The sequence below is a fragment of the Talpa occidentalis genome, unplaced genomic scaffold (assembly GCF_014898055.3).
Source record: "Talpa occidentalis isolate TD23 unplaced genomic scaffold, MPIMG_talOcc4v2.1 talOcc4.11, whole genome shotgun sequence".
NCBI lineage: Eukaryota > Metazoa > Chordata > Mammalia > Eulipotyphla > Talpidae > Talpa > Talpa occidentalis.
Genome location: NW_023601104.1, coordinates 18,843,643 through 18,871,634, shown reverse-complemented (window position 1 = coordinate 18,871,634; position 27,992 = coordinate 18,843,643). Strand labels below are relative to the sequence as shown.

At 42.3% G+C, this 27,992-nt stretch overlaps 1 protein-coding gene and 1 long non-coding RNA gene across 5 annotated transcripts in view; one reads left to right on the top strand and one right to left on the bottom strand.

The window, feature by feature from the left end:
* LOC119238620 (aromatase) overlaps positions 1-26,931 on the top strand; it is a 33,531-nt gene extending 6,600 nt beyond the window's left edge. Inside the window, exons 1-9 of one of the 3 annotated variants that reach the window (XM_054701473.1) lie at positions 9,140-9,401; positions 10,134-10,288; positions 12,799-12,975; positions 16,428-16,542; positions 19,881-19,995; positions 20,391-20,553; positions 22,716-22,957; positions 24,200-24,453; positions 24,987-26,931. In XM_054701473.1, coding sequence (XP_054557448.1) covers positions 9,238-9,401; positions 10,134-10,288; positions 12,799-12,975; positions 16,428-16,542; positions 19,881-19,995; positions 20,391-20,553; positions 22,716-22,957; positions 24,200-24,433 — 1,365 coding nt within the window. In that variant the 5' untranslated portion in view covers positions 9,140-9,237 and the 3' untranslated portion in view covers positions 24,434-24,453; positions 24,987-26,931. Of the gene's footprint in view, positions 1-9,139; positions 9,402-10,133; positions 10,289-12,798; positions 12,976-16,427; positions 16,543-19,880; positions 19,996-20,390; positions 20,554-22,715; positions 22,958-24,199; positions 24,454-24,986 lie in introns of those variants that run through there. The other 2 variants (XM_037502476.2, XM_037502477.2) reach the window with 2 other exon arrangements.
* LOC129146884 (uncharacterized) lies at positions 2-13,001 on the bottom strand. 2 transcript variants are annotated; one of them, XR_008554229.1, is made up of 3 exons: positions 12,746-13,001; positions 1,448-1,628; positions 2-47 (listed from the first exon to the last, which is right to left on the bottom strand). It is a non-coding gene; the product is annotated as an uncharacterized LOC129146884 (long non-coding RNA). The 2 variants fall into 2 exon arrangements; XR_008554228.1 differs by lacking the exon at positions 12,746-13,001 and adding an exon at positions 8,933-8,960.
* Positions 26,932-27,992: the final 1,061 nt, after the last annotated feature.

The following is a 27,992-nucleotide window of genomic DNA, read 5'->3' as shown; positions in this document are numbered from 1 at the left end:
CATGAAATCCTATGTATCCTCAGGGTCCAGTTCTTTGAACTAAACATCTAGAAGAAGAGAGTGGAGTAGAAAAATGTATTATCTTTCTAAATATTTTAAACTATCCTATAATGTTATTTTGGACCAATCTAGTACCTTAATTTCTGACTGGGCTTTTTACTGTTTCATCCAGTGTGGTGTTGTAGCACCTGTCAGAGTAGTTAGGAATAGTTAGGGCATGCCATGTTTATACAACTAAGCATAAGTAGCTCCTGGGGGAAATGTCATTTCACTAAGTTTGTCCTAAAACCACTCTAGTGCAGTGGTCCTCAAAATTTGGTCCCCTGGCCAGCAGCATCAGCGTACCTGGGAACTGGTTAAAACCATACCCTTGAGTCTTACCCTGGCCTACTAAACAAGCAAGTCTGGGGCCTCCCTGGTGGCACAAGGGGTTAAGCACCTCACTATGAAGCTGTCCGCAGCCTCTGCAGCACGAGTTCAATCCCCAGCCGGCTAGGGAGCATCCCACATGGCGAGACAGACCTCTCCTGTCTTGCCCGCTGCTGCTCCCCTCAGCAGTGTATTTCAGTCAATCTGCCTGTTCTGTTCCCCACTCTGTCTCTGGAGCATGTAAAAGAGGCCCAAACCTGAAACTGCCCGGAGATATGAGACACTTAGATCACCAGACAGAGTCTCTGGGAGCTTAAAGCCTACTTCAGGGTCCTCATGACAGTGAGCAGTGGCTGCTGGCCTCTGCGCTTAATTGGGAGAGTGAATTGAGCCACCCGGGCCAGATCAGGCGCTGATTCACCCAGAAGACATGGACTTAAGAGACAGCTGTCCCTCCCCCCAGCTCCGCAGGTTGTTTTCTTGTCCTGGCCTCACAGGCTTTCTCCAGTTGGAGTCTTTGTGTTCTCTTTAATTGCCTCCCAGCCACTCAATTTTGTTGTTAAGGGCTGAGCTCCCTGGGAATAGGACATGTTTGTCCCCATTTCCTTCCCTTGTCTGCTCTTCAGGTGCCTTCCAGAACTGCCCGTTCCTCTTGAAAAGACCCCACTGGACCTCAGAAAGCTTTTTATTTCTTATTTGAATTATTTACCAGATTTTTTTTTTCTTTTGAAATTTTGAGATCTGTAGTCATCACAGCTGTGTAGAGATTATAGCCCAACTTTTCCAACTCGCTGATTCCTGAAGTGGTGGGGGCTGCAGAACTTGAAGGGGAGGAAAGGAGGCCTACGTGCCACGTAGGGCTGAGGCCTAAACCAGCTAGGCCTTCGGGGAAGGTCTGTCTGGTTGTCTGTGATGAAGCATGTATAGCTTCCTGGGCAGGACATGCTGAACTAAGCAGGGGCTACAGATGGTGTATATAACACTATGGGTATACATGCATTTTTGTCACAAATATGAAATTTAAAATAAGAATATGGGGCCCCTGGTGGCCTAGGGGTTAAATCTCAGTGCTACTTACCATGACGTCCCACCACAGCAGCCTGAGTTCGATCCCCAGCCAGGGAGCTACCCACATGGCACAGCAGACCTCTCCTGTCTCGCCTGCTGCTCCCCTCAGCAGTGTACTTCAGTCAATCTGCCTGTTCTGCTCCCCACTCTGTCTCTGGTGAATCTTCACACTTCTGGCCTGCACCTCAGTTCTATGCAAAATAAATAAAATAAATAAAAATCTTTAAAAAAAAAAGATTATGGATAGTACCCATAAATAGGAATTAGAAATTAGCATGCTAATGAGGGTCATATTTGTACAGTTCTTTTTATTATGTGTAAATTCACAAGAGATTCATTCATATATTCTTTCAGCATATATTTATTATTTACTATATGGTCCTAACACATCATAGTCATTGGCTCTTCATTAAATATTGAAAACTTGTAAGTGACCAAACAGGGTCTTTTGCTTGCCACTCAGGAAGCCAAGCTCTGAACCACAAGAGTGTCTCCACATAGGGGTTACCAAGCGTAGCTCCTTGAGCAGCAGATAGGACAAGGCTGAGAACCTGGGGTTCCATGGTGCTTGAGGGGCTTTCAGGGATGAAGGAAAAGGCTTAGAAGGGGGTTAGAAAGACTGAACTAGCTTATACTTACTGTGGTAAGGTACTATTGACTTGAATCTGCCTGTCAACACCTATAAATTCTACTTACTACATTTTCGCTATTTTTTTAAGATTTATTTTTATTTATTTATGCATACAAGAACTGGGGTGTAGGCGCGAGGCATGTGGCGGGGGGTGGGGTGGGGGAGAGGGTGAGAGGATTCACCAGAGACAGAGTGGGGAGCAGAACAGGAGGATCGACTGAAATACACTGCTGAGGGGAGCAGCGGGCAAAACAGAAGAGGTCTGCTGTGCTGTGTGGGTGGGTTAGTTCCCTGGCAGGGGATGAAACTCATGCTGCAGTGGCTTGTGATAGCTTGATAGAGCTGAGACTTTAACCCCTGCGCCATGAGGGAGGTCCCTTATTACATTCTGAATTCAGTTGATAAACGGAGCTGTAACTGTAAGCAACCAACCAGGTCTTTTGCTCACCTCCCATAAAGGTCTTGTGACAAGAAGGTCAGCTACCAAAGGAGTTTTATTCCAGGTGGCCGCGAGGGAGCCAGCGGGGTTGACAATCTATAAACTGGCTGCCCGAATGGTGGGAGTGCTGTGATTATACAAGCGGGGAGGAAAGTGAGGGAATAAAGGAGGCTAAGGGAGTGGGGGGTTTCCCATTTCTAGGTCCCAGGAGAATCATGAGTCCCGGCATTTGGCTGGGAGTTTCTTTGGGGCTGTCAGCCTGTAGCAATCAGCAGGTGTTTGCTTTTGATGGTACTGTCAACCTCAAAGAGGCACCATAGAGATGTAACAATTAAATTTTCAAGTTCCCTGGAACTTAACTGGCAAGAAAGACACTAGATTTGAGTTAAAGGTTAAAATCACAAGGGTGGTGGGGGGGGGGAGCGCTTATGGGGAGGAGAGAACACAGGGTGGGGACAGAATTTAATTCTTAATCCTAATTTTTGGTCCAGGGGAGCTTCTGTCTCAAAATGGAGGGGGTTTGGCTGCCAAGTTACTATACACAACCAGGTCTTGTCACCAAATCAGCACCAAATCCTTGCTCTCATGGAGAAATATATTTTTAATATACCAACAATAAACAAGTAAGATGTGTAGTCTATCAGTCAGATGACCAGTGGTCTGGTCAGTTTGCCTGGATGACAGAGTTTCCCAGGATGTGGGTGTTCAGTGCTAGCTGGGACAGTTCAGGCGCACCAGGACGATGGCTCACACTCTGATCAGGCAGATGTAGCTATAAAGGGAGTTAAAGCAGAGAAAGGGGATGAGGAGGGACAGTTGCAGGGATGGTGTGACTGTAAATAGTGGTCCAGGCAGGCCTCGTTGAAAAGACAGCATTTGAATAAAGACCTAAGACAGTGAAGAGGTGAGTCATGAGAAATCTAAAGGAAAAGCATCCCCAACAGAGGACAGCAAGTGCAAAGTCACAAGAAGGACATTGGTGTAGTAAGAGCAAAACCAGAGGAGCTGACTTTAGAGAGGACACTAGGATGCCCAATCATGTTGGGCCTTGCAGGCCATTTTAACAACGTTGGCTTTTACCAACCACACGAGCTGAGAAGCTATTGAGGAGCCTGGACAGGAGAGTGACAAATCTGACTTATTTGCATCTCAGCAGGGTCATTTCCAACAAGGGATGAGTGCAGCAAGAGCAGCTGAATGAGATATGATGGTGGCCAGGCGGGTGAGAGCAGTAGAAGTGATAATATGAAGTGACATTCTGAGCGTATTTGGAAGACAAAGCCATTGATGCCAACAGACTGGATGTTGGCAAGGAGAGTCACGTAGGTCAGTGAGAGTCACTGAGGATCATGCCATTTTTTTGCCTTGAACACTTGGGAGAATGTGGTCATTGTCTAACTGGCATGCGTGGAGCAAGTGTGGGTAGGGGAGAAACCAGGGTTCCATTCAGTTATTTTGACTAGTAGACAGCTGCCAAGGAGAAAAGTCTGTCTCAGCCCCTCCCCTGCAGTCAGAAACTAATAAAGGAGACTGAGAATGACAGCCAGGCAGAGAAGGGAAAGCCAGCAGAACAAGGTAAACTGAAAACCAAGTGACACATGCACAGAAGGAGAATGGAGCTGTCAACCATGCCAGATTCTGCAGTGTGAATGGACAGAGAATTGAGTGTTGCATTTAGCTAAAGGGAGGTCAGGGGTAACCCCGGTAAGAGCAGTGTCAAAGGTGTAGCGGGGGCAAAAGTCTGACTGGAGTAGAGACTGAGGAAGAACAAATGGAGGCAGCAGGTGTAGACAACTCTTCCAGGTAGTTTGCCATGGAAGAGGCAGAGAAGCAGAACAGAACCAGATCAATGAGTTTTATTTTTTAAGATAGGAGAAATTACAGCATATGTGTTGTAAGGGAATGAATGATCAACTATAGAGGAAAATTTGGGGTGGAGGAGAACAAAGCCGCATGCCGGGTAATGTGAAGGGGTCCGGGAGAAAAGTGTCAGTGGCCTTGAACAGGGACATGGAAGTTCCTCCACAGCAACAGGAGGAAAGAGTGGATATAGGGCTCCAGGTCCTGGTGGTTAGCGTTTTCTGGGATTCTCTTTCTAGTTGTTTCAATTACCTCAGTAAAGCAGGAAATACCATCTTTAAGTGAAACCGAGAAGGGAGCAGGGGAACACATCAGGACACAGAAGGCAGGATAGAATAGTCACCCGGCAGAGTGACGGAGGGAATGGACTAGGAAAATGTAGTGGCACGGCTAGCTGCTCTAAGGGCCCAGGTGAACCTAACAGACCTGTCAATGTGTGCATGTGTGTGTGTACACACCCACTTGTTCACATACTTGTGCACAATAAACGGCCATGAGCACATGAGTTTCCCCCCAATTCCATTCAGGTTGCCAGGGACAAGCAGAGAGTAAGCTAAGAGTTGGATCTGGCCAGGACTGTGGTTTCACCCAGTAACTGGGACAAAGTAAAGAGTGGGTCAAGGGAGTTGAGGATACATCAAAAGGAGTGATTTTAATGACTGACAATACAATGTTTTTTCCAGGTTTCTACCGAAAAATGTTCAGATCCTCAGGCAGGTTGAAAGAGCATCCCTCCTACTTTGTCCTTCATGACAATGACCTAAAGAGACCTGGTCTTAGAGGATGTCCCGCATTCTGATTTTCTCTCATTACGGTGCCATTGAACATATGTTTCATTAAGAGAGAATCTCCTCTAGTCCCTGTATTTCTTATAACCTGGAAATGGGGTCTGAAGAGTCAACTGTACTCTGGTTAAACACTTCTGTAATAACACTTCCTGGGTAGCACTAGACCTCTCACATCACATCACATCAGGCGACAAGGAAAGACAGTCCTGCCACCAGTGTTAGTGATTCTGAGCATTTGTTTAGTCACGGTCAGCTCTCATTTTTCTCTTACAGTGACCTTAGGATTTGAGCTGGGTAAGAGAAGACAACGGTGGGGAGAGGACAGTGAAAAGGCACTCGGAAGGATGGAACGGAAGTCTGAGGCACAGCACAAGTTTACACACAGGGCAGATGCTTTTAAACGTTTGGTACCAATTATTCTATTAATCGCCTCCTGCATATTTTAGTGCTCATCACTCCTGAGCATGATCATACCTGTGTGAGTCCTCTCAACTCAAAACTGGCTACTTTTTATTTTGTATGGAAAATAGGTTTGCCTTCTTTAGAGAAGTTGTTAGACTTCAGTCATATTTAAAGAGCAGATGACCCCAGCGAGCAGACAACTTACACTATCCATGTTGCTTCTGAGCTGGGGGGAATCACTTGGTCCCCACTCAGTGGTGAGAGATCCTTACTCTGCCAAACTGTCAATCTAACACCTCCCTCAACTAGTGTCAGAGATGGTCCAGGCACCAGGTGTGAGGTCTCCACTCTCCTGCTTCACTCAGGGTAAAGCAAGCCAGCCTGCTTTGGAAAAATAGCTTTTTTAAAAATTGCTAGTCCACACCCAGTCATACTTTGCTTGCTGGACCGCCTCTGTCTTGCTGACTTCGTGCTTTGGCAATTTGAGCCTGACTCGAAATAGCTGAGATGTTGGCGCCCCCTACCTAAAACTTTGATTTTTAAAGTTAGCCTTTTATTGACTAAATTTTAATTAGGTTTGTTTTTAAGCTTGGAGTTTCCTGTTCTTTTTTAAAGAGTGATTTGTAATTCCTCAAAATAAATGGACAGGGCAAGGTGGATAAAGCAGGAGACAGAAGCCTAGTGGTCAGAGCAGAAAAAGTGTAATGTTTGTCCTCTAAGTACTCAATATTTCTAGATATTAGTTTGTGAAGAAAGAGTATACAAATTACTAGCTTCCTGCTTTAAATATATAATGAGATAGCAGAAGGAAAGAAAAGTTAGAGTTCTCAAATCTGTTAGCAATAATTTTAGATTTTTTTGTAGCATGACTTCGCTTTATCGAGTAACATTTTAGTTTTTGTCAGCCAAATTAAATTCCCTGGGTACAAATAGAAGCAACTGGATTGCTGTTTTTGTTTTTGTTGCTAGGAAGAGGAAAACTTGCCCAACACTTGTTATCATTTGATAACTATTACATGGAATCAAATTAAGAGAATATTTGACTTGAAAGTTTGGTTTTGAAAAGATTTTTTCCCAATATAAATGTCAATACATAATTTATTCCTATAATAATTCTGTTTTCATTTCTTGACACTACCATTATCTCAGGGACTTTTTTTTAATGAACTATGAAATCCATCAGAAATGTAAGGGTTTGGTTAAAAGTTGGCCTGCAGTCTCGTCTAGTCAGCCAGAGCAAAGTTCTCTCAGTTCAGTGTCTTCTACAGGAATGTTTTCACTGACATTAACTGAACAAGCTCATTAAGGCAAAGTCATACTTTCAGGAGCCAAATGTCAACTTTGAGAGGGAGGAGCAAGTGATAAGATTCCACTCCAGCCCAGTGTAAGAACCAGTTGCATATGGTAGCCACTCCATGTCTTTGAGGGTTATGTGTTCAGAAAACCCTATAGTTGGAGAATTTACCGTAGAGGAACAAAATTTCAGTGAAGTGGGAAGTTGTAGTGAAGTTGTACAACTGAAGTTGTAGTGAAGACTTGAAAATTTATATAAAAACTAAGTTTATCCCCCCAAAAATCCATCTAAAATAAAGATCACATCAGTGATATTTCACACCTTAAAGGTACAGCTTGCAACTGTTCCCCATCATTTATCTCCCGCACACCAGAAGATGCTCAAGTTTTCCCTCCTGTGCAGTAGCAAAGAGATATTTTAAATATATTTTGCTTTTCTGCAATAAGGTACACAAGCTTTCTTTCTAGTCCTCTGCTCAAATGCTTATCCCCTTTCTAATTTTATCATGGCTTGCTCTGAACTCCACCCTGGTACTGGAGACAGATGATTTCTAATCCTTGGTTGGAAAAAGCTCGTGGGTAGGGACTCTAGTTCAACTTCCCTAGCAGATCTAAGCAGCTTAGCCCTCTAGCCTCAAGGACAAGGCTTACGTCACTCTAGGGCTGCCTATGGAAGATCCCACTGGAAACAGATGGTGGGTGACTTTTATACGTGGCCTGGCCCCTGCCCTGTTGAAATAGCCCAAATACAGGCCAATGGCAGTTACCCTGCCTCAGCTATAGAGGTGCTAGAGAAAACCTCTACTAACCACTCTGCCCCTCTTTTTAATTTCCAAACCTTTCTCCTTTTTTTCTCATTATCTCTAAGAAAATTTGAATATACTCAGATGGGGATTTTTTGAAGTTGCAGGAAAATATGCTGAGAGCAGTAATCTGCCAATGCTTACATTTTACTAAGGTGAAATTACATTTGGTCCTGTTGTCCACATAGAAATGCTATGACACAGACCTTTAATGTGAACAGGCTGTGGTCATGCCCTGCAGGGGAGTCTGGGTAAAATACTTGTTAGCAGGAGACACAGGTTACCAGCGAGACCCTGGAGACCTTGGTTGTGTCTGGCACAGACTCTGTGTTCCCCTGTGGTCCTGTTGTCTACTCAGCAGCACAAGAAGCAGAGGACCCCTGGCCCAGTGGACAGGATCCACTTTTATGGAGGCAGGTGGTTGAGGTGTGACCTTTGTTTCTTCACTGAACCATAACTGTGCAGCTCTGTGGGAGAGGATTTTGGGGTCTGAATGCCTGTAACTCCCTGTCCTGTTCCATGAAATATCACAGTGCTGTTTAGTATTCTCTATCTTCTGAAAAACAATATCCCATTTGTCTTCCTGCACCTATCACCTTGCTCACCATATGCAGGGTTAGCCACACAACTTATTAACTCATGACATCTTAGTCTTCTGGTTTCCCCTCCCACGTTCTTTCTGGCCACAGTCATCACTTAGCCCTTTGCCAGGCAGCCTGCTTCCCTCCCAGCCCTGTGATAACCTACTTCCCAAACTTGGCCCCTTTCCAGAGGAAATGCAGTCACTTACAGCATTTCTTAATTTTTCTCTAGTAGGTGAAAAAGAACGTATTCCATCCATCCCACAATTCTCAACTTCATAAATTCCTAAAAGATTTCTTTCCTCCCCAAATCCTACTTTTGCTGAGCAATGAACCAGGAGTCCTCTCCTCCCCAAATCCTTAACACACAAAATACTCACCCCAATTCTTTTTCCTCTTCTCTCCCCTGTGCCTGCGTTCACTGTCCAATAAACCTACTTCCGCCCTTTATCCTGAAGAGACTAATATTCTCTTATCCATTATCCTTTCAATGTTTAAATTATTTAAATTATCCATTGATCCTTCCAAAGCCATGGGCTGACTTATAAGCAGCCTCACTACACATCTTCTCAACAAAATGAGTCTGTCTCTACAGAATTCTGTACTTGCTATCCTAACAAGACACCATTCCCCTACATGTGCAGGCCCCCTATAATTTCTTCAGCTAGAATTTTACAGCATTTTATAACTCTCAGTACCTCATCAGGCCCAAACTGAAGAGATGTGGGGGCAGGAAGCAGCTCCTAGAGGAAAAAATGAGCTGGGACAGGAGAGACAGAGGAGCTGCCTCCTCCTTCAAAGTTTTTCTGAAGGTTCTAAGACTTTCAAAGCTGGGCGTGGTGGTGGGGATAGAAGCAGAACAGTGGAGGAGGAGCCCGGAATTTCAAGAAAGTCTGAATTATTAGCAAAGTTCCAGGCTGGCCAGGTCAAGGGATAACTGAAGTCTCATTTACAAAATCCTGAGAGAACTCTATCCCTGGAGAGCTGGAGGCACCATGATGGAATGCAGAGCCCCAAGATAGTTCTGTCACCACCACAGAGATGGCCTGGGTGCAGCCCAGCCAGTCAAGCCCAAGGCCAGAGGAAGTGCTCAGAAGATGTCCTTCAAGAAGAGAATGATACCCACTGGGGGGTCTGGTTGGACACTCTGGGGATGAGTGATACTAGGTATAATTGCTGGTGCAAACTAAAGACGTGAGACCAGCAATTCCAGCCATTCCCAATTGGGAAGCTCACTCCTGCTGGGGTGGCACTATCTGCAGTGTGATTGGAGGGTTAGTTTCTTAAAGTCCTACAGCTCTAATCCCAGGAGTAGGTAGTATTTAGGCAATTTGGAATTAGAGAAGAAAGGGAAATAAGGAATGGTGTGTGTGTGCACGTGTGTGCGCACGCGTGTGTGTGTGCGCACACGCTCTATCTTTGGTGGTGGTCAAACAAGAAATTAGTAGGTAGAAGTGGTTCAACTGGAGCAGGATATTCTTTTTTTTTAATTACTTTTTTACATCATTGGTCCTTTTTGTACAATATTTGATTTCTCCCCTCAGGTGTTGTCTCCAAAATTCTCCCACCACCACATCACCTGTAACCATCACTGTAGTCCCTTGTGCTCTTCCCTCTCCTACTTGACTCCGCCCCTCCCTCCTCGTTCCCTGATGGATGCCTCAGGTCTATGGCTTGCCTACAAGTTTGCCTTTTTTCTGAACCTTTGTTCAGTTTCCCTATATGCCACCTATTCAGTGAAACCATTTGATACTTTTCTTTTTCCTTCTGATTTATTTCACTGAGCATAATCGCTTCTATGGAGCAGGACATTCTTAGGTTAATAGAAGTGCTCACTCAATCTGAATACTGGAAATGAACACCTTAAAATATTAACACCAAGGTTTGCTTTCTCTTCAGGTCCTCCAGCATGTGCCACGTGATGAAGCACAGTCACTACAACTCCCGGTTTGGGAGCAAGCTTGGCCTGCAGTGCGTCGGCATGCATGAGAACGGCCTCATATTTAACAACAACCCCGACCTCTGGAAATGTTTACGGCCTTTCTTTATGAAAGGTAATCAGGTGCCTAGACACTTTCTGCTTCTTTATCTATGAGTATGGTTGGAGGGTTCAGTTTCTTTAAGTCTGAACTTTTTAAAAACATCATTTAATAATTCTATTACTACACAGGTTTGAAATAATACTAATGAAATATATAATATTTACTGTCTAGTAGGTAATGTTTTAAGGACCTGGTATTTTAATCCCACAGACCCTCATGAGGAAAATACGCTTATCGCCTACATCTTTACAACTGATAAGAATGAGTCATGAAGAGATTAAGTAACTTGCCCAAAGCTCCCACATTAGAAAATGGTAACAGGTCATGACCCCAGAGTCTACATTTTCACCACCACAAATTCTGCTCTTCCTATTAATGCACAAAGCAATTCCAAGCACATGAAGAAGTGATGGGGATCTCTAGATGGGTCTTTTCACTTAAGAACTCAGTGTGTCGGCCACATCTTTGATTTAAACGTAGGCAAACCATGTGTTTGCTAAATCACTGACATATCAGATATTTTAACAGAAAGCAATTTGTGGATAAAATTAGAGAACTTTAGAACTAAAAAGGATTGTGTATGTTGTCTCATGCAGCCTCTGCATTTTATAGTTGAGGAAATACAGTGTTAGAGAGTCAGTGATTTTTGCCCAGGCAACATGTCAAGTAACGGATGAGCAGAGACCTGATCCCAAGCCTCCTTAACTACTGATTCCCCCTTTACTGTGTCCGGCTGGAAATGGAACTGCTGGGGAAACACACGGTAAGTCTCTGACATTCAGCATCCAGGGAAATATTCATGGTCTGGGAAGTCCAGAAAGAGAAGAAATCTGGGCATAATAGGTCTGGCCATGTACCGCTGATAATCTTCCCGCCACCCAGCCTCTCCAGTGAGCCTAGATGCCTCTTGTATGGCAGCTGAGACAGAGAAAACTAAGGCCTCTTCCAGATGAGTGTTGGTCCCCTCTACAGAACTGCCTGTGGCCACAACTCAGCACAACTCTATTGCAGATGCCATTGTGTTAGCTTCCAATGCTGCTGTACGAACACTTCTACAAGCTTAGTGACTTAAAACAACACACTGGCTACCTTTCAATTATGTAGGTCAAAAGTTTGATGTGGGTCTCAGTGGGCTAAAAGAGGGGCAAGGTCAGGACGGTGTTCCTTTCTGGAGGTTCTAGGGGAGAATGTGTTCCCTTGCCTTTCCAGCTTCTAGAGGCTGCCCGTAATCCTTGGCCCAGGGCCCTTTCAATGATGTAACATTTTGCTTATATGTTTAAAATGTGGCTTTAAGCTCTTATACATTGCACATCAGCCTCGAAGCCATATTCAAATCCAACCTTTCCACGCAAAGGGCTGACTCATTAAGGAATTAAGGATGGAATGACATCCTGCCTTTTCATATCTGCCAAGTTCTTCCCACAGTCAGAAAATATGTACCAACCCAACCTTCCTTTTTTTATATATAAGTAGAAATCTTAGGAGTCTAGGGTCAATCACCAGGCCTCTTATTTGCAAAATTTGCCTTGGGGGGTGAGGGTGGGGTTCTGCAGCACAAATGATGTGTATAGGTTTTTGTCCATTGTGTTTCTGGGACTCTGACTTTACCAGCAAATCTGAATAATAAAAGACATTAAAGAGAGAGATTAGTCCTAAAGAAAGCTTAAAGAAAGTAGAACAAAGGAAAGGGGGGACTTCAAAAGTTAAACTCTCAGGATAGACCAACTACCACAGCTGCTCAGACCCTTAGGTTCGGAGCAAAGGTTGAGAAAAGAGACAGGTCACACTATCTGATTTCATTCATTCATTCATTCATTCATTGATACGACAGTTATGTATTGAGGGCCACTAGTTATTATGGACTGGTAGGACAATGCTAATAGGAGATTGTCACTGTTTTAAAAGAATTGCCAGTACGATGGGAAATACTGCCGAGCAAACATCCTTGGTTAGCTGTTAAGACATTGGTTGAATAAAATAAACCTGGAAGTAGTTTGAGGAGAAACCAAAGTAAAGAGAAGGTAAATTATAAGATTAGCATTTAATACACATAACCTGCAATTAACAGGAAGTATCTTAGGTCAGATTTGACTGGTTATATAGCAGGATCCTGCTACCAGTTAAAACATAAAATTAATAACAGCCTGGGCAAATCCATTGCTCTTGTTTAAACCTTTAGAGGAAAATACGTCCATAAATATGAAAGATCACTGATTTGCAATTTATGACCACAAGTACTAAATGTTTCATTTGCAATCTCTTAAATGACATACTGTAGCGTGAAAAAAGCCTAATTTTGAATAGTTTGATATTTATTTTTTCATTCATTCTTAACCATAATGGTAGAACATTCCTTGTAGAAAATTAGGAGAACACAGAAAAGTATAAAGAGAAATGTGGACATTTCCACTCAAGCAGAGACAAGAAAATTGTGAATGAGTAGCTCCAAACACAAAAGGTCTACGTCACCTGATGTGTGCCATGGATGCAGGGCAGCTCACTGTCTGATGTGTCCTCTTCAGCTCTGTCGGGCCCGGGGCTTGTGCGTATGGTGAACTTCTGTGTTGACTCCGTCGTGACTCATCTGGACAGGCTGAAGGAGTTCACCAGCAAGACGGGCTCCGTGGACGTTATAAAATTCATGCGGTGCATCACGCTGGACACCTCCAACGAGCTCTTCCTGGGGATCCCCATCGACGGTACCAAAATTTTCATTCTCCTGACTTGACATTCTCCTGATTTTTTGAGTAAGGGGATAAGAGGGACAACAGAGTCAAGTAATCATATGTTACTTTGTACATTGCTCTTGTTTGAATATTTCTACGTGTTCTAGGATTTTTTTCCCTAGGGTATCTGCCTTACTCACTTAGAAGATATAAATTCCATAAAGTAAGAGAGCATCTTCTATTTCTTGTTCTAAGAGTCTTACCCACAGTCAAAATTTAACAAACGTGATTAGTTCATTTGGTCATTAATGTCTTAACATCAACCAAACTGATGTATGAACCATTTCCAACCATTCTTTTGGACATGATGTATATGTCTGTATACATGTATATGTATGTATGTATAACATGCACATTATCTGGCTTTACACACAAACACATGCTCTCTCCCTTATATAAATATACATACATAACCCTTCCTCAAAACTATTAAGCATGAAAATTGTGACTCTATATGATGATAATGGAGCTGCTGTTGTTGTGTAGGATACTATGTGCCAAGTGGCTTTACACATGGCTTGTCATTTACAACGAGATTTCATATTCAAAAAGCCACTTTCCTCACTACACTGCAGTAATGAATATTAAAGCACATACATGCAATTCTACTACCACCAAAAAAAAAAATAATCCTCTGTATTATTTCCTTTCTGCTACTGACATTACATCTAGCTTGATGCAATTTTTTTCTGAACTGATTTACAGCAGAGTGCATTGATTCACCCATTCATTAAGCAACTATTTGCTGACTGTCCATGTTAAGCCATGTGCTGTTCCTGCTTCTGGGAACAGAGCAGTGAACATAACAGATAAAGTTCTTCGCTTTGAGGAGTTTATGTCTAGTGGGGAAATGAAACAAGAGCAAGAAAATATCTAGTAATATATTAGGTAACAATATGTGCCTTGAAGGAAAAGCAAAGCGGGGCAAGGGGATAGACAGTGAAGGGGGAGGTGACCGGCAGTGGACAAGGCCTCTGTGGAGGGGACAGCCAAACCTAAGCCTAAGTGAAGTGAAGCCACAAGTCAAATACAGGGGTGAGGGAAGAACATTACAAGCATAAGAACAAGGTCTTGTAACTCTTGACCAAACCAACGGAGCGAAAACACCTGCTGTCTGATTTCCCACATGTGGGCGAGTTGATAAACCCTCCCGTTCTCTTTTCCATCTCTCCTTGCCCCATCTCCCCTGCTCTTTCATTTCTGCTTACAAGAGCCATGGAAACTCCTCTGGTTGCCATTTGGATGGGAGTCCTCTGGGGGTTTTCAGTCATATTCTCTTGCCTGATCCCCCTTCAGACAGGAACTGCAATCCCAGCTCGCCTGGCCCACCCACATCTCTCCTGAGGTTAGGCAGGTACCGATCTCGCCCGCTGTCTGAAAGCAGAGTACCCCTCTGGAACCCTTCATAGTGGACATTAAGCGAAAACACAATTACCATTCATTCATTCATATGGGAGAAAAGTTTAAGTATACCAAGGCCCCCAAAATACCCTACCCAATGACACCAAATAAAACATAAAATCTAAACTCACACTAACACAGAACAAGAGCAGGAAGAATATGACAAGCCCACAGCTGAGGAAAGCAGTCCCCAGGCAAGGAGCCTGGCGGGTTACTACTCTTGCTACTCAGCATGCAGCTGCCTCTCCAACTGCTGCTCCAAGCCAATGCGGAAAGCTTCTTGTCTTTTGTCATAAAAGCAAAAATCCCCTTTGGCTTGCCTTCAGTTGGTGAAAAGAGGTATCAATGTAGAGCTTTCGTAAACACAAAGCAGCATAACACGAAAAGCAAGGACTACCTCCATATGGCAGGTCCTCAGATAACATGCCATGCAGCACTTTTTCCTTGTAACATTGACGAGAGAAAAGAAATCCTGGCCTGTTGAATGAAATAACGTAATGGGAGGACCTAGTTTCATCAAACATAGTTTTGCTTAAAGTTGACTTTCTCAGGAACCTAGCCACGCGTTAGGTGCTTACTGGACAAATTTTGTAAGTCCCTGCTCCTTGGTTCTCCACTAGCTTTGATTCACAGGAAAGCTCACACAAAATTATGTTTCTTTTCCTTCTCCTCATTGGGTCCTTGTTAAACTCTCAATTTACCTAAGAGACCCAATGTGACAAAGAGGAAAGGACATTGTACTGAGGTCCAACAAAACAGGGCTCTTGTCGCAGGGCCTGCCCACCACCCTGACTATATGGTGTTGAGCAAGCTTCTGAATTTCTATGAACTGTGGTTTCTTCATCTGCAAAATGGTTAACGCTATTACTCCCCTTGCAAGAGTGTAAGGATTAAATGAAGTCCTATCAAGAAGTTTCAAGAATCTATTCCTTTCTCTTTTGTATAATTTGAGGGAAAAAGAGATTTCCTTTCCCTTAGTATGCAATTAAAGACCATTCAATGAAATTTAATTTTAGTCTTTTAATTAAAGACCATTTATTTACTAAGAGTAGACCATGCTTGTGGTTCAGGACAAGGCACTGAAAATACTACGATGAATTCCATACTCTGGACCAATTACAAATGTGAAAGCTATGTGATAAGTGCTATGAAAAAAAATATATGAATAAAGAACTACAATGTAAGAATGCAAGCAAGAGCTATTAATTAGTTATATAACCTAAACAGATTATCCACTTACTGGCTCTACTTATCCAGCACCAAATGAAGTTAAAATGCAACTGCTGGCTGCCTACCTGGAGAGTGGCATGGCTTTTTGCCCTTCTATGGGGTAGAACTGAGGTCAGAACATTCATAATTACGTGTGCCCTTCTTACTTCCCATCGTCCAGAAAAACAGGAAGGAGTGGAGGCTCGGGTAAAGAGGGTCATGTGAGATTCCACGCTGTGTCTCAAACACAAACTTAAAAACTCAAAGATTCGGCGTGGTAAAGAAAAGGATAGCCAGGCTAAATTTCTCAAAGTGGGGGAAAATTTATTGCACCCCTGGTGGGATTCACTGACCCAAGGTGGGGGTCAGTGAAGTTGTGCACATTGCCAGGTGGAGGCAGGTTTTTATAGGGTAAGGAGAGGTCAGGTGGGAAACTGGGTTTGCAGGACGGTGGGGGGGTAAAAACTTTGTAGGGTGCATTGCGAAAAGATTTGAAGGGCAGGAAGAGGCTTATTGTCTGAATTTTCTAGGTGGGCTTCCTGGTGGGCTTTTGCATTCCGACCTCCTGCATGACCTTTCAAAAACAGAGAAATCTCTGGTTAACACGATCGATTGAGATGCAAAGCAGAATAAACTGTGCTTGTTTTGCCTAGTGGCATTCATGTGGCTTAAAATGCCCGCTCAAATTGGAAACATGGCCAGCCAAGAACACCAGTCTAGTAGGACAATATACAGGGGATGGTCTCTGATCATGATACCCTCCTTTGGCTCACAGTTTTGCTCAACTGCTCTTTTTTTTTTTGTAATTTCTTCAGAAATGGCCATCGTGGTTAAAATCCAGGATTACTTTATTGCATGGCAAGCTCTCCTTCTCAAACCAGACATCTTCTTTAAGGTTTCCTGGCTATACAGAAAGTATGAAAAGTCTGTGTAAGTAACACAACTTGGGGAAATTTGTTGGTGAGACTGGGTTCATTTTTGGTTTTGTTTTTCATTTGTGTCTTTGTTATTTTTGGTCTCCCCTGCAAGTTTTCTGCTCTCCAGATCTCATGAGGGAGCAGTGGATTAAGTTGCTGATGAAACACTTCTTACAGCAATTTGGCCACATGTGGCCAGACCAAAGAGTAAGAGAAGCCTTTGACTGGGGTTATTTCTCAGCAAAGAGGCCAAGTGGGTTGTCTCAGAGCCCATCCATTTCTCTGAACTTACCATTTCTCTTTCTCCATTTTGCTTCCAAAATGGAAACATGGAATCATTTTATGCTTGTGTTGCTTTTAAATGAATTTCAACACAATTCAACTTGTAGGAATTGATGGTAGTTTGAATTTTTTCATGTTGAAATTAATGAATTTTAACTCAATGTGTATTTTTTTAGTTACATATTTTAAGTCATTGGGGAATCCAAAACTGTCATTAAATGGATTTAAAATAGTCCACTGAAAGACTGAACTAATATCTAATGGCCTGTAGGCTGATCTGTGGGTTTTAGAGTGTTACAACCACTAAAAATGGCCACCTCTAGCCACCAGTGGAATCTAGGGGACAGACAGATTTGGTCTGTATCCTGTCTCTACCATTTAGTAATTAAATCACCTTCAGAAGTTAAAGTAAAATATACCCTACCCCCAAGAGTGGGAATATAAGCTTAAGAGGTTATATATAGAGTGCAATTAGCACAGAGCATGATACATAGTAGGCACTAAATATGTTCGTTTCCCCATTCTTAACTCTCCATCTTTAAAAGTTCCCAAACTTGTCTGAAGACACAACTCTATCCAATTTTTAGGTTTTGAAATTCAATATTGTTTCCAGAAAAGCAACCAACTTGATGTTGCTTTATATATATAGTCTCAAGTGGTTGATGAGTATTAGGTGAATGATTTGGATACTTGGTTCTTTATAGATTTCATTTGTGGATTTGGTTCTTTGAACATTTAATTTTGGAACATTTCTGTGGTATAGTGGTTATCACATTCACCTCAAACATTTAACTTCGTTTCCACCAGATCTTACTGTGTCTTCAATCAATGGCATAAAGGAATCATCTCTTCACTGTGGTCAGATCTGGTGGTGGCCTGTATAGTTCCTGGTCATTAATTTAGCTTCAGTCTTGGCCAACAGACTCATAGAAACTTATTACATGAGATTATAAAACGGTTTCTCTTAGGTTTCTATAGTAATTAATCCAGCAATATTCCCTTTCTACATAACATTTGCCAATGGTCACTGCACTGGTTTATATCTCCTATATTATAGAAAAGTAGAGGTCTAGAGAATTTGTTAAAATATCCACCCCATGCTGTTAATAATATTGACACATTTAAAAGACATTTATGGAATGGATTCAGGGATGTCTACCTTTACCTCTATTTATTTGGTTTCATATTTTTGCCTTTTTATTACCAATATTATAGCGGTGCTGCTTTGTACATTTTTCTGGGTCAATTTTAAGGCCTTTCAGCCACAGAATACCTTAAGTGGTTGTTTGTGACCTAGACTGGTAACCTAGCCACCAGTGTTCTGTTGTAAAATATATTCAGAGTTCCAACAACAAACTCACAGATGCATCCTTTTATTTTTATTTTATTTTATTTTATTTTTTATTTTATTTATACAAGCACTGGGTACAGTCATGGGAGGGTGAGAGAATCCACCAGAGCCAGAGCGGGGAACAGAACAGGCAGACTAACTGAAATACACTGCTCAGGGGAGCAGTGGGGGCGGCAGGAGAGGTCTACGTGCCACATGGGACCCCGCTGGTGGCCGGGGATCAAACCGGCGCTGCATAGGCTGCGGGCAGCTTCACAGCCCAGCGCTCAACCACTGCGCCACCAGGGGAGGCCCCAGATGCATCCTTTTAATACACATTTTTAAGTCAGAGAATTCCTACTACCTGAAAACTGTCATTGAACTCAGTTTTCCCAGATTTTAAGGGCACATACATTTAGATGTATACATTTATGTATGACCCTAATGGGAGGAAACGCAAAGACTCTTCCTTTACTTTTTCTGTGGAACTGGAGTTCCTGTGGAATGTAGAGGTTATGTATGTCAACAGCATCAATAGGCTATATAAGTGTATAGGTGCCCATATCAATAAGAATTTGAAAGATTTATTGTACACTGAAAGTAATGTGGAATACTGTTTCCCAAAGATCGGGAAGCAATACATTTCTACATGAACTCATATATTTAAAGACAAAGGAATTGTCTAAATCCTAAACAGAATTTAGATCTCAAGGTGCCTTTTTGTTGATCTAGTCTGAACTCTTCACTTTAAAAGAGACATAAGACTTAGAGACTTGGGCCTCCCCAGTGGCGCAGCGGTTGAGCGCTGGGCTGTGAAGCTGCCCACATCCTCTGCAGCGCCAGTTCGATCCCCGGCCGCCAGAGAGGGCGCACAGACCTCTCCTGCTGCCCGCTGCTCCCCTCAGCAGTGTATTTCATCAGTATGTCTGTTCTGTTCCCCGCTCTGGCTCTGGTGAATTCTCTCACCTCCCTCGCTTCTGATTGTACCCCAGTGCTTGTATAAATAAATAAATAAATAAATAAATAAATAAATAAATAAATAAATAAAGACTTAGAGACTTAAAGTAGGTTATGTAGAAAGAGAACCATCTGGACTTGACCCTCCAGCCAGAGTCTTCCCTCAGACATACTGTCAAAATGCCTAAGCACATTTTTTTGCAGCCAGCTATTCACTCAACAAATATTTGCTTAATTTTAACAATGTGACAGAAACTACAAGGTACAAAAATAAATAAGAAGACTAATACTCCATCGGTTGAGTTTGCCGTCCAGAACTGAAGTCTCAAATTCCACAGACTTCAGGAGTAGGTAAATGAAAGCTAACTGGGTAGCTATAAGGCAACGGCAAACAGAGGTGGCCATGGCATGACCCCACTGAAGGTTTCTGCTGGTTTTTCTTTTTGAACATAAATACTGTCCTGGTCAATGAAAAATCAGAAACCATGAGTGGATTTAGTATTTAGGTACCAGTTTTTAAACATTAACTAGAAGTTGCATCCTTGATTTTGCTACCAATACCTAGAAACTCAACCTACTCTGACTCCTTAACATGAAGTATGTAATGTACATTTAATTTAAGAATATTTATGAAGATATAAGATATAAATTCACTTACTCATGAGTACTAATGGTTTCAATTTAGGCAGGTCATTTTGTTTAAACAAATGGCAAATGAAGGTGGTGTTCTAGATAGCTTAAGTGAATACAGAAAGATTATGTTCTGACTTCTTTTTTTCCAGCAAGGATTTGAAAGATGTCCTGGAAGTTATGATAGAAGAAAAAAGGTGCAGAATTTCCACAGCAGACAAACTGGAAGACAATATAGATTTTGCCACTGAGCTGATTTTGGCCGAGGTATTGAGCCAGACCAACCATAATTCCCACATATGTGTATGACTGTTTGGTGTGTAAAATTTTCCTATTTCTGCTTTAATTTTCTCTAGTTCTTCTACAACTCCTTTGCCCACTCAGTAGACATTCTGGTAGTACTTTGGACTGAAATTAACCTTCCTACACACTACACTGAAAACATCAGTGTCCAAAGACATAAAATACATCAGTCATTGGTTAAATTGTGCTGCTTTCAGCTACAGATGGTCATGAAAAATGTTCATAGTCAATTACAGAGATTTGACATTTCTATGATTTCCTTTTGTTGAGAGGTTGTTGATCCATGACTGTCACCTCCCATCCCTTTTTGAAACTTTGATTCACTTTGCCAATGGTTCTTCTCTCTTTTAATTACTGAGAAACGTGGCGACCTGACAAAGGAGAATGTGAACCAGTGCATACTGGAAATCCTGATTGCAGCACCAGACACCATGTCTGTCTCTGTGTTCTTCATGCTACTTCTCATTGCAAAGCATCCTAAGGTTGAAGAGGAGATGATGAAGGAAATCAGGACTATTATTGGTAAGCCTTAATTAAATAAATAAAAAGTCTTATGAAGCAATTCCTTTTAAATGTCAACTATGTCCTAAGCATCTAATGTCAAACATTAGAGAACAATAGAACATAACTTTGTCACCCTTTTTTTTTTTTCTTACATCGTTGGCTTTTTTTTTTTTTGGTATGATATTTGATATATCCTGTCACATTTTGATTATGCCAGAGCAGTTGAAAAGAAAATTATGGGTTTTTTTAGGTTATAAAAATAGCACATATTAATTTTAAAAAATGAAATAGAAAGACATTCAAAGTGGAAAAGTGACATCCAATCCCTTCCACTGTAGTAGGCTCGTTCTTATTCTCCAGGGAGAACCACTGGTTTTTGCTGTATATTCTTCAAGCTCTTTTTTGCGGGGGTGAGGGGTGCGCACATAAACACATACACATGGTTGTATTTTATAAATCAACAGCATGGGATCAAATACAATGTTTTGTCTGCATTATCAGACAAAAGATGTGTGGGTCCACACTGGGAAATGGCTGACATTTGTAGCAGTTTCTGGATCTCGAGCAGTTCATCCACGAATGAACTTCCGTTTGATTGCAAAAGGAAGAAGAGAGGCTGAGCGCAAAGGCAGGGGAGTGATCAGTTTCCTTCTCCCAAAATTCATCTTCCCACTGTCCTCTCCTCCTCCTTTGCAGGGGGGCCCCTAGATTCTGCCTCAGCTCTCCCCTCCGCCACACCACCTCTTCCCTGCTTTACCTTTGCTTCAGCATCATTCTGCCCGCTGCTCCTGATGTTACTACCTTTCCAGAAAAACATGCTACTTTTAGAAAAAATCAGAATTGCCCTCTGCAAGAAAACAGAATTCCTTATTTGGAGTACTTTTCACCTGGACAGTGTTTTAAGGAACACATTTCTGACATGTGTTTGGTTGACAATAGTTTGGTTGTGGTAAGGCACCATCTTTTTAAAATCATTTGAATGCTACTTGAAACAGTTAACAATTGGAGAAAATTTCATGGAGGGCAATTGTCTGGGAGGCAAGTGGGAGAGTTGCCTCAACAAGCAAATTCAGTGGAATGAAGAGAGTCACAGAGATGGAGTCTGGGGAGGGTGGTTTATCTTGAGATCATAAGACTTTAAATACAATTTTAATACAACTTCTTTGAAAGATGAAAAGTGTTTGTGCCACAAGACGGCCGCTTGACACTTCAACAGACCTCTGCCAAGTAGAAAAACAGCAGAACCCCTGGCACATGTAGCTGTGACACAGACACACTGTAATTCCTTCCTAGTGAAAGCTTTTGATTAGCTTCTTGGTCATCTTCCCTCTAGCTCCTCACCCCAGACAAACACACCTCATCAGACCCTTGAGTGTATAAAGGGAAGTATGTGAGTTTTCTGACCAGATGAGCCTCTTCCTGGATGGCATATCTGTACAGAGAAGGGTTGCCTCAGGATGTTGGGCACCAAATAGTTCAACTGAGGATGCTGTGAAGCTTTGCCAAATGTGGGAGTAATCTGAGCATCTCTGACTAGTGTCAGGGAAACAGTGGATGTGCTGTCCTGGGGCTGATCTGAGGCACCCATTTTCTTGTAGTGAAAGTAGGGGGTTCTTGTTATTTTACTGCAATAGATTGTTCTTAATTAGATGGAGAAACTATCAGTAACATGTTCTGTGCTGATGACTACATAGGTAACCAGAGGAGAAAATTTCATTGAAACTGGTTAAATGTCCTTTCTCACTTTGACTAGAAAAGGAATGACTTTTTCATAGAATTCAGGGTGAGGGACAAAACTCAAACCCTTCAGAGGCCAGGGAGATAAATGTTGAAAGTGAGTTGAGTAGGTCTATAAGGGACTGCAGAGCAAATGCCCCTCAAAATCTCACTGGCTACTCAACATGCTGTTATGTGGGGATGTGGGTCCAGTATTACCAAGCTTTCATATTTTTCTAGAAGTCCAAGCTTTTCTATGAAATCCCTCAGGTTTAAAGATATTTAGGTTTCAATGTGGCTCAAACAAAATGTATTTGACTCAGGTCGATGATTTATATTAGAATTACAGATATAAAATGTTTTTAACCAAAACAAATTGTTCTGTGAAAGCTCTAGCAGTTGTAATGCCCATCACACATTGAAATTAATATTACCTTCCTTGTCCTTTTTATCTTTCTTCACAGGTGAAAGAGAGATAAGGATTGATGACATACAAAAATTAAAAGTGATGGAAAATTTCATTTACGAGAGCATGCGCTACCAGCCAGTTGTAGATGTGGTCATGCGCAAAGCCTTAGAAGATGATGTCATCGATGGCTACCCAGTGAAAAAGGGGACTAACATCATCCTGAATATTGGAAGAATGCATAGACTCGAGTTTTTCCCCAGGCCCAATGAATTTACTCTTGAAAACTTTGAAAAGAATGTAAGAACACTTTTTTAAAACAGAGTGTGCCACTTTTGAAAATGTGAACCGTTGGACATCATTCTGGTTCTGTGTTTCCACTATGCACATCCCATTCTATTTACTCGCTCCCTTCTGCTCCCTTACACCAGGCACACACACCTCGCCTAGCTTGCAATGAGACTTCTATATTCGTCCTCAAGTGAAGGATGCTGGATCTCCAGCACTGGGAAGTGTCTCTGGTGGCCACACAATGGATTAAAATGTGCAACAGCCAGGCCCTCAATTTAACTAAAACAAACAAATTTTGTTTAACCCACCACCTTTCTTTTCCATTTAAACTTACCGCTTTGTCATTTTGACGAATTTTATCAAAATGATAAATTTTGCTGCAGGATCATCTACACAAAGGAAGTCCACTTTTGCTTTAAGTGGAAATCCTATGAGATAAAAGATTTGTCTTCTGCCATTCTGTCTTTCACTGAATGACCCACGAGCACTACATTCCATTCTAAACAGGGCTCAGTAATTAAAGAGCTTCAACTCTTTCTATCATTGAAATATACTGGAGATTCTACTCCTATTATGTCAAATTTTAGGCAATGATGGTTCTTAACCTGAATTATCCAAATAATAGTTTCCTCGGTGCCCTTAACTTCACATTTGTATAGTCTATAGTGGAGAAACGTGATCGTAATTAATCCAGTCCTCTATTCATTCTGTTTCTATATGAGCAACTCTTGCCATGCCAGCAATTCATCCACAAAAACTTAAGCATCACTATGTCCTCAGCACTATGTAAGTCCAAAAAAAGGACAAGACAGACAGATGTGGTGCCAGTTAATTTTTTGCATAGCTAAGAATATTTTGGTTCTTTGGCACCAAGAGGCCAAGAATCTGCATCTTTGCCTAAATTTATCCTCTGTCATCAAATTATGTACTACCGTACAAACACAAGCTCTGCCTAGATGAAACTGCAGAATAGTAGCAGAGTGGTGTCCATCCTCCAGAGCTACTTGAGCGTTTTATGAAAAGCAAAACTGGGGACCATCCAAGTCTGGGAGTGGAGCACAAAGGGTCCATCAAACTGACTGGAGCAAAGGTTAACCTGAGGGACAGTTACTCACCTCAGTGCTGGGGCAGTATGGCTGAGACCCGGGAACAGAGCGTTCGGACTGACCAGTGTTTTCAGGGTGAACTCAGCAGAGAGGTGTATGACTCTAGCCTTTACTGCTTTGGCTAACTGTCTGATCATTTTCACAGGTTCCTTTCAGGTATTATCAGCCATTTGGTTTTGGGCCCCGTGGCTGTGCAGGAAAGTACATCGCCATGGTGATGATGAAAACCATACTGGTTACTTTTTTGAAACGATTCCACGTGAAGGCATTGCAAGGAATGTGTGTTGAAAACATTGACAAAAAAAATGACTTGTCCCTCCACCCTGATGAGACCAGAGGTATCATAGAAATGGCTTTTGTCCCGCGAAATTCAGACTAGTGCCTCCAACACGAAAGAAGGTTGGTCACAGTGGACTAGGGTGGAGGACTGTGGGTGCCTTGGTGAGGGTGTGGGGTGGTGACAGGCATCTGAAGAGGTGTGAACCTAGACCTGTGAATCACATACAGTGTTGTTAATCAATGTTACCTCAATTCAAAAAATTAAAAGGTACTAATAAATAAATACATAAACAGCCACTGTAGATAGAGGATTTCCCTAATACCTCCCAGAAAACTTCCGGGATGAATTTTGATTGCTCAGTTTGGTTTTCATGTCCACGTCGTAAATGATGGTGGTGGCCAATGGTATAGGCAGCATGACTTGTTGGCTCTAGACCATGCACCTACTGATGTGGCTGTGGTCACAAGTCAGTGTTGGTCCCATCCTAACTATGGCAGGGCGGGAGGAGAGGGGGTGAAGCTCACAGTCTAGAGGCATAGGTTCAGTTCTCGGGAAGTTGGGATGGGAAATTGATCCAAGTGGGCATTCAGCCGTTAGTGAACCTAAACCACTAGAGCCATTGTATTTGCACCTGCTATTCCGCTTCACACAGGTCTCTGAACCAGCAGTCCCTTCAATAAAAGTTTGAAATGAAAACCACACCCAAAAAGGTTGATCAGTACCTACTGGTGCATTTCTCCTAAGCAATTCTCCTGGACACCATTCACCTTTGCCAGACAGCCTCATCCTCACAGCGGACATTTGGTGCCTATGGTATTTTGCAGGCATCCTTCCTTACGGGCTGACAGCAAGCCAGGAGACAGTAGCCATCTGATCTTGTCCAAACCCGAGAACCAGACTGCAAGAGAAAACACCAAGGCCAAGAATGTGTGGTCACTGAAGAAACTGCAGCCCTAAATGCCCAATCTCACAAAATGTGCTATGGAAATGATAGGCCACCAGCAAAACTTATATCTGGCTCCCCTGGGCTGCCCACAGAAACCAATAGAAGAAAAGGCTCTGCCCAGAGAATATTTTAATGTCTGAGGCAGAAGCACAGTAGATAGAAAGGCCAGGCTGATGTCTGGGTACCTGGGGCCAAATGCACCTGCTAGTATGAAAAAAAGCTGCTTTAACTTGGTTTTCAGTGGTTTGGGACTAGAATGTTCATAGTCTTTGGAGGAATGCCTACACATTCAGCACTTGATGCTCCCTATGAATTACAATCAATTAACTCTTGTTTATCCACATGTGACTTGTCTGTCACAAAAATTAAATGGGAAACTATCCTTTCCCAGTTTCTTAATTCATGCAATGCAGAAACTTGCTATAGATTCAGATGATACAGATAATTTAGTAATAGCCCAACAAAATATAATTAGAACCATGTATCTGCTGCAGAGGAAAATCATTACACAATGCATTTCAAGTTCAAATAAAAATTCTTTTTATCATGTGTGCATTGTTGTTCAGCTCCATCAGTGCAATGATCTGGGGGTGGGGAAGTCCTCCAACTCCATATCTAATTCTACAGCCCTGTGGGTTTAAAGCTCTAAGGAAGGCCCCCCATTCCATTAACCTTCTCACTCAATACTTTCTTTCTTTCCGAAACCCCAAAAGTGGAGGGCAATAGGTCAGTGGAGGATGTGGTCAGGATAGAACCCATAACCATATTTTATCCTACCTCAGATTTAACAGTCACCTCATTTATGGTATCACTAAATACAGTCATGCACACCTTGGAATTAGTTTTCTAGAGGGTATCATTTAGATGAATTCACTTTCCCAATATCAATTTACTTGTGTAATCTTAGCCAATATGACTATATCTACCTGGAGACCATTTCAAAACTGAAAGATTTAACTGGTACAACTACATGTTTGCCATTGACTCAGCCACCATCACAACATTTGCATAGTCTCTTCATCCTTTTGTTGGGCAACAGGGCAACAGCTGAGTATAAAATGAAATGTAAGCTCCTTGAGAGCAGGAGCTCTTGCCTTTCTTTGGTAATTTATCCCCAACACCCACTCAGATTCTCCATTTTGACTGTCAGCAACAGTCCTGAATAGACACTCTTGCTCACAAGACACTGAAATGACCCCAGAAGCCAATGAAAGTAAAAGGCAGGTATTCCAAGAATTCAAGGATGGACATGAGTGAAAAAGGAAGTATTTGACCTTGGAATTATTTGGATCATCCACATAACCTAAACATACATGAAAACATGTCTGTGTGCCTGGAAATGTCCGCCTGGTAGGGATTAGACAATCATCTGAATAATTTGGATCTCTGAAAGCAAGTCCAAAATTTTAGATTTAAAGAGTAGATCCAAGTTAATCCACTTGGCAATTACTAATACACAGTTTACTTTGCTCTGACTGGAGGTGCAGAAAGGAAAACAGACTTTGAATCAGTGTACTTTATCCAATTCCCTTGGAACAGCCACTGTATTTTATGTGAATATGTGTGCCAAGGCCCATGTCTAGACAGTCAAAACGAAATGGGAAGGTGATGTAGTTGTATGTAGGTAACACAGAAACTATGCCAGGGGAAAACCGGCAATGGTGGGGGGGTGGGGGGGAGGCAGGGGGGTGGGGGGAGGCAGGAAGAGCATGAGAAAAGGGGAGTACTGGCTTGGATGATCTGAGAAAACTTCCCCAGAATCTAATTATTTGGGTAACTGTGCAACTTTGTACTCTGCTTAGATTGTACCGACAAACTTCATGTGTTTGTACAGACCTAGTCTAAAGAATTTGGAATATGTAAGATAATGGAAAACAAATATTGGTCTCTGCCCCTGGCTTCTGAAGCCCTTGTAATTTCCTGGGTGATAGAGGTATCTTTTGTTCTAATGAGGAAACTACGGCTGGGCGTCTGGCTGGCTCCTGGATGGGGGAATGGTCACCAGAAAGCAATCCATGATTACAGACCTGCAATTTTAAGCCTCCCTTCCATTCCCATGAGAAGGTAGAAGGGTTAGAAATGCCTCCATGATTGGGCATCCATAAAAATCCCAATAGTAAGGGTTCTAGGAGTTTCCAGGTTAGTGAACACCTCCACACCAGGAGATGACACACCCCAACTCCTCAAGGACAGAAGCTCCAGCATTGAGAACCCCTCCCAGACCTCACCCTCTGTGTCACTTCGTCTGACTATTTATCTGTATCCTTTATCATATTCTTTAATAAACTGGTAAATGTAAATAAGCGTTTCTCTGAATCCTATGAACTGCTCAAGCAAATTGACTGCAGCTGAGGAGGGTACCCAAAAAGCTCGGTTTTGTTGACATGTCAGAGGTTGTGGGTAACCTGGGGACCAGCTACTCACGCTTGGCATGTGAAGCGGGGTGGGGACAGTTTTGTGGGCCTGAGTGCTAATCCTGTGGGATCCGATGCCACCTATAGGTAGGTAGTGTCAGAAATGAGTTGAATTGTAGGATACCCAGCTGGTGTTACAATTACTCGTGGAGGGGAAACGCCTTCTTATGTTTGGCCTCCAGGAGTGTCAGAAATAAAACGTCCAGTGTGACAGTAAAGGAGAAGGACAGGGAAAAAACAGGGCTTTTCCTTTATAGAACAGCATTAACTTTTCAATAGATTGATGAACATGTATCTG